This window comes from Lissotriton vulgaris, unplaced genomic scaffold, assembly GCF_964263255.1.
Source record: "Lissotriton vulgaris unplaced genomic scaffold, aLisVul1.2 SCAFFOLD_403, whole genome shotgun sequence".
NCBI lineage: Eukaryota > Metazoa > Chordata > Amphibia > Caudata > Salamandridae > Lissotriton > Lissotriton vulgaris.
This window is the reverse complement of record NW_028248553.1, coordinates 1,475,553-1,481,552: the sequence shown is the minus strand read 5'-3', so window position 1 is coordinate 1,481,552 and position 6,000 is coordinate 1,475,553. Positions and strand designations below refer to the sequence as shown.

The following is a 6,000-nucleotide window of genomic DNA, read 5'->3' as shown; positions in this document are numbered from 1 at the left end:
TTAGCTGCCCCTAAGCAACAGAGTATTTGGCTAACGGGACACGCTTTCTTGGTTGTAGCCATTCAACATTAAATCAGTTCCCTCCATCAGTTAATGGCATTTAGGAAACACTTAAAGACTTTGCTTTTTGCCATCCAATGACAGCTATTTGTTTACCTCTTTTTTTAAAAAGAGTAAAGAAAATATTTGAGAATAGCATAGCTGCTATAGTTATGGACCCAATGTAGGTATGCGTTGTTTTTTTGATGATATTTAATTTATTTGAAAAGTAAAAATAATACCATAGAATGTTGCCTGTTAATAGGCATCGTGTTGGAAAGTTTTTTTTCTCTTTGCTTCCAAAAGCTTTCTGGTATCCTGCGATCATCTTAACAATTCAGTGTTTGAGAATTAAATGAAAATACCCTAGACCGAGAACTGGTGTTACAGGTAAGAAACATGCATTCTGTAAGACATACTTTAGGAGGAAAAAGTTCTGAAAAGAGCCCAAGAAGGCTAAATATTCAAAGATATTACTTTGCATCTAAGCCTATTTTTATCCTCTCTTTGCAGGAAAACAGCAAAAAGTTAAAAATGAAGTTTCCTCCAAAAATTGCAAACAGAAAAACGAAAAAACAGATAAATAAAGGAGGTTTAAATCAGCCAAATTTGGACAGCTTAGAAATTTCAAAACTGGACTCTTCCATCATATCTGAAGGAAAGATTTCTCTGGTAACTCCTCAGATTCAAGCTTTCACTATCCAGAAAGCAGCTGCAGGTGCGTGCGTTCCTGGCATAGGTGGTTGTGATTATATGTACTATCAGAAGCAGAGGCATCTGCAGCATTAAACCAATTATGTTGTCTGTCAAATGGCCCACCTGTGTGGCCAGTTAATTTCTGATTTAGATTTTGGACTGCAGAAGGTTGCAAATTATGTTGAGGGTGATTTGAGGTTTCATTTGTGGGTAAGGGTAAAGGGAGGTGAGGGTGACTTGAGGGTTCAGGGGTGGATAGAGGTAAAGGGAGGAGAAGGTCACTTGAGGGTTTGGGTTGAATATTATTAAGGGGAGGTGAGGGTGACTTGAGGGTGCAGGTTTGGGTAGAGGTAAAGGGCGGTGTGAGTGATTTTAGGTTTTGGGGTGTTAGAAGTAAAGAATGTGAGACTTAAAGAGATCATTTCAGTGTGTGCTAAACCACATTACCACTTAGTGAGATAGCTGTTGCATAGTTGACATGTTTTTACTGCTATTGGGAGTTGATCTGCAAATCAATTGAAATGGTTTTCTGAAATGACAGGCCACCCTTCACAATCTTGTACAATTAATTGTATGATATTGACTTAATTTTCCATGTTTTTATTGTTTCATGTTTAGGTAGGTATTCTTAGTATAAGTAGCTTACCAGCTCTCTTGATATGAAAGCAAGACTGCTGATTTGCTATTTTTATTTGTTGGCTTTTAAATCTGTTATCTAGTTATCGTAAACTAAAAAAATTAATGGTGACTTTTAGGTTTATTGACTTTTATTTATTTTGGGTTATACGTATAGCATCAATCTGACCCAAGTGGGATAGGAGAGCTTTTTACATGTACTAGTCATATATTTTTTGTGCATTTTGAGCGCACACTACATAACTGAATTGTTTCAAAGTGCTTGCAGGATTGAGATTTAGAGCAGAAGCAGGATAACCCTGAGTTTTAGGACAGGTTGGTTTTCAGTCTTTTTTTTCTTGGAGAAGTTGTGCCGGTCCTCGGGGCTTTGGGACTCTGAAGAGGTTGAGGTTGTTAGAGCGGTAGGGTGGGTCTGTTCATTTTGTTTGCATAGTATGCTGTAACACAGCTGACCAGGCACCCGAAGGTGAACCAGAGTACTTTGAAGTCTTTGACAAGCAGTCAGAGGGCAGGTTTTTGCAGTAAAGGGGAAAGTTGTACTTTTTACCCTGCCTGATGTTACTTCACTGAACATAGGGCAGAAAGGTTGAGCGCCGAAGGGGTTAATTACTTATGATGTGTGTACACACTCCTCTCCATATAGAACTGCTTAATGCTACTAGCATGCTCCTGAGCGTCTGTGGTGCAGGGTTCAGACACACCCACCCTCATGTTTCATATATCCATTGCTGTCTTGTAATATAGAACAAAGGATCAGCACTCAAATAGCTCTTCTTCTGTGATCTTTATTAACTTCGTCAGTGCTGCGCGAATTCCTCTGCGGTGCTGAAGGTTCTAAAGAACCTACGGACTCATGACGGAACGGTTCCGTCATGAGCACAGGCCAACCGACGCTCATGACGGAACCGTTCCGCCATGAACACCGAAGGGGTTAAGCTGAGGTGCGATCACCACATTTTGGCTATACTCACTGTCTGATCACGAATAAGGATGCATATAGCTGAAATGCATTGATTGCACCGCAGCGTAGTAAAGATCATAGAAAAAAATGCTATTGGAGTGCTGGTCGTTTCTTGTATATTACAAGAAATACAAGAAAGAAATGGAGATGGGATAGTTGGAGATGGGACAGAGGGATGAAGAAAGAAATCAGAGGGACAGAGGGATAAGGAGAGAGATAAAGAAACATAAAGAGGGAGAGGGATAAAAAAGGAGAGGTATAGAGGGATAAATAATGGGATAAGGAGAGGGAGATAGAGTGATGAGGAGATAGAGAGAGGGATGGAGAGAAATAAAGAGGGATTCAAAGATGTATCACAGTGGCAGTTACACTTATGTACATAGTTAGATCAGAGGTTTCAACTGGAAAGGTTTTTTTGTTGTTTCTCTAATAGCATTGGTCCCATTTAATAAATCTGGTCAAAACTTTGCCCCAAGAAAGTTCCCCCACTTTGACTTCTTCATGAAAGTTTTGTACTGATCCGTAAAATATGAGCCAAGAAAAAAGGTGGGTCCCAAAATTGTGATTTCCTATGGTAATTCCCATAGGATGTTTCCTCTCCGATACAGAAAAAACAGCTAAGTGGAATTACACCAAATGTGGCTAGAAGTTCCAACTTAACTCATGCATTTTAGTGTAAGCTGTTCTCAAGGTATTAACATTTAAAAAGGTGCTCAGGGTGGGCATGAAGGGTCAGGACACATAAGAAGAGACGAGGTGGTCAGATACCCCTGGGCCATTGGTGTGGGGGGGGGGATGCCGGGGGGGGGGGGGGGTCCAAAAGTACCCCACCGTAAGTCAAAAATAGAAAATGTAAACAAGAGAAGGGTCTAGTCCTAGACCATTCCCTGAGGTCAACCGCCATTGTGCAGGATTAAGACTGTGAATAGTGGGGATTTGGTGCAGGGTCAACCCACTGCTAAGTAGGGTTGAAGGCTATGCACAGTAGGGAATTGGATCGCCATAAGGTGATAGGCCACCCCTGGAACTGCAAGTACATGCACCCGATACCTCAGTATACAATTATGCCCCCAGTGAGGGGCCACAAGACTGAAAACCATTTAAACAGAAAATGAGAAGGGTCTGGTTGTTGACCAGGCCCTACTGCCAGTTCTGTTTTGCATGTTAGACTGTGTGCGAGACTCTGTGCAGGCTGCGTGTTTTGGTGCAGAGAAAAGTGAAGTCGACATGACACACGTCCCTGTGTGCCATGCCTCCAACCCACTGCCTATGGCATACTGCCACCCTACTAGCTGGGTGCACTATGCCACTGCTGAGGGTACAGGTGCTTGAGCCCTGTACCCCTACAGTGTCAGTCTATTCTTAAGCATTGTAAGTGCAGTAAAGCCATAAAGAGTATGTGGTCTAGGAGCTTGCCATTACGAACTCCACAGTTCCATAATGGGTTTACTGAAATCTAGGAAGTTTGGTAACGAACATCTCAGAGCATTAAACCCACACTGATGCCATTGTGGGATTTAATGAAAAAATGCACTCGGAGGGCATCATAGAGACACCCCCTGAAAAAATGACTGAACTCTAGTGCCACCCCAGACATGTTTCTGGACCCCTGGGTCGAGAGCCTCCCACTCTCGGGGTCTGGAAACAAAGCACATCCTGGGCAAAGGTGCCAGGCCTCCTTCCCCAAGATGGGCAGTGTCCACGAAGGGAAAGCTTTAAAGGCTTGCCGACTTTGTGAGCTGACCCAGTCATTTGTGGCTCCCAGCAACTGGCCCCCACTGGTTCTGACCCCCGATTTGGGTGGGAGAATCGAGGGGAAAGTCAAGATAGTAGGTGAGGCGTGCCCACGTTTGCCAACCCCACCCCTCAGGTGGGGAAGGTGAGGTGAAGCACAACACTCAGTCCCCCCCCCCCTATCCTGAAGATGAGGGGACCCATCCACCCAGAGTGAGCTGTCTGTCCCCCCCCCCCCCCCTACCCCCCTCCTAGAGAATGGCATAGTAGGGAGTGTACCTACCCCAAGTAAGGGACCCGTTGGTCCCAACCTGTACCTAACTGAAATGCTCCTAAATTTAGTATTATTGGGCAACCCTGATCCTTGCCTCATCGGACAAGGAGAGAAGGACAGAAGAGCCATGCTAAAGGAAGAAGAGGACACCAGCTAACTTATCCCCTTGCCGCCTTTTCACCAGGTAGACCGGTGGTAAAAATTAGAACAGCCCAGAAGGTGTGACCATCTCTGCCAACCCCACCCCTTAAGCGGGAAGGCGAGGTGAAGCCCACCCTTCAGTGCCTGCCATCTTGCAGATGGCAGGCACCCTTTAATCAGTGTTAGAGATTGTGGCCACTGCCTCACGAGTAGTGAGCACACCAAAGGTGTAGTCAGCCTAAGGTCAGTAGCCCATTGGCTACTGACCTCAAAACCTCAAAAACGCCCCAGAAATAGTGTTTAGTGGGCATCCCTGAACCCAGAATTTAGTTATTGTCGATGTAAGAAGATTGGAATCCTGAAGATGTGTCAGTAGTGAAGACTCCCTGCCCAACTGACTTGGCTCCAGCCCTACCGGCCAGCCTGTAGCTCCGAAGAAAACGACTGTTCCAAAAAGGAACAGCAACCACCAGATTTGGTGAGGACTGATCCACCACTTCAATAAAGACTTAAGACTCTCAAGGACAGCAGCCCTGTCCACACAAGACAATCCAGCCCCTGCAGAAGCCAGAAACCCTGCTCCATGACTTACTGCTTCACCAGTCACCCACAACCCGTCTCCCGAGGGTCCATCAGTCCTGATGTGGCCCCTTAGTGTTCTGACCTCCAAACCATTGCTGGGTGTCACTTCCAACGTTCCATGTCGACGCCTGGAACCTCTTCACAACGACCCCCCTCACCGCGACTGGACCAGTAAGCAGATTCCTGACACCGAAAGGCGCTCCTGCATTCTCCGGCTCTGCTTCCTTTTTACCCGAAATCAAAGTATCCTGGCATAGAGGGACAGCTCTACTTACCTGCCCAGCTGCGTTTTCCTCCCCGAAGTCTTCCTGGACCGAACCTGAGTCGAAATCCAAAGACGACAACCCACATGGAATTGCATTAGGCTCCTGGCACCGTCTAAGCACCCTGCTCTCTTCCGCCCCTGTGCCGCTGCTGGTGTTGTGGTCTTGGTGGTAACTTGGGACCCCCATTGCTATCTCCTTAACACTAGGACCAAGAGGCCAGCCCTTGAGCATCCACCAACCGAGGTGCCCCCTTCTCCCCTTGGCTAACATGGGCACCCGGCTGCTCTAGAGCCGCTGGTGGTGCACTTTGAGTGATGAATTGGTTCTTCCCCTCAAAACTCACTTACTAAACCCTTTACTGTAAACTTAACCCCATACGATTGTATTGTGGGTTTTTCTCAGAAAAAAACGGTCTAATTTTTTAACCTGTCTTGTGCTGCTACAGAAGTAACTTCAAAACAGTTAACCTGCTTACTGATGTTCTTTAATGCCTTGTTGGACTTGGCCCTTCTGGCAGGTTCACCCCTGAACTTTTTGCCTTTTAATATTACATAATTATAGTGATTTCTGGTCTTTGCGCACTTTGACACTGTGTCCCAGTGTAAAGTGCGTTTGCTTTCTGAGTGCGTGTGTGAGACTGGCCTGCCCTCCTATAGGAATGCAGGGGGGAT

At 45.5% G+C, this 6,000-nt stretch overlaps 1 protein-coding gene across 1 annotated transcript in view; it reads left to right on the top strand.

The window, feature by feature from the left end:
- The first annotated feature begins 556 nt into the window (after positions 1-556).
- Positions 557-6,000, top strand: part of CDC27 (cell division cycle 27) — a 533,340-nt gene continuing 527,896 nt past the window's right edge. Inside the window, exon 1 of the mRNA XM_086950015.1 lies at positions 557-757. Within this exon, the coding sequence (XP_086806141.1) occupies positions 574-757 (184 nt within the window). The 5' untranslated portion in view covers positions 557-573. The remainder of the gene's footprint in view (positions 758-6,000) is intronic.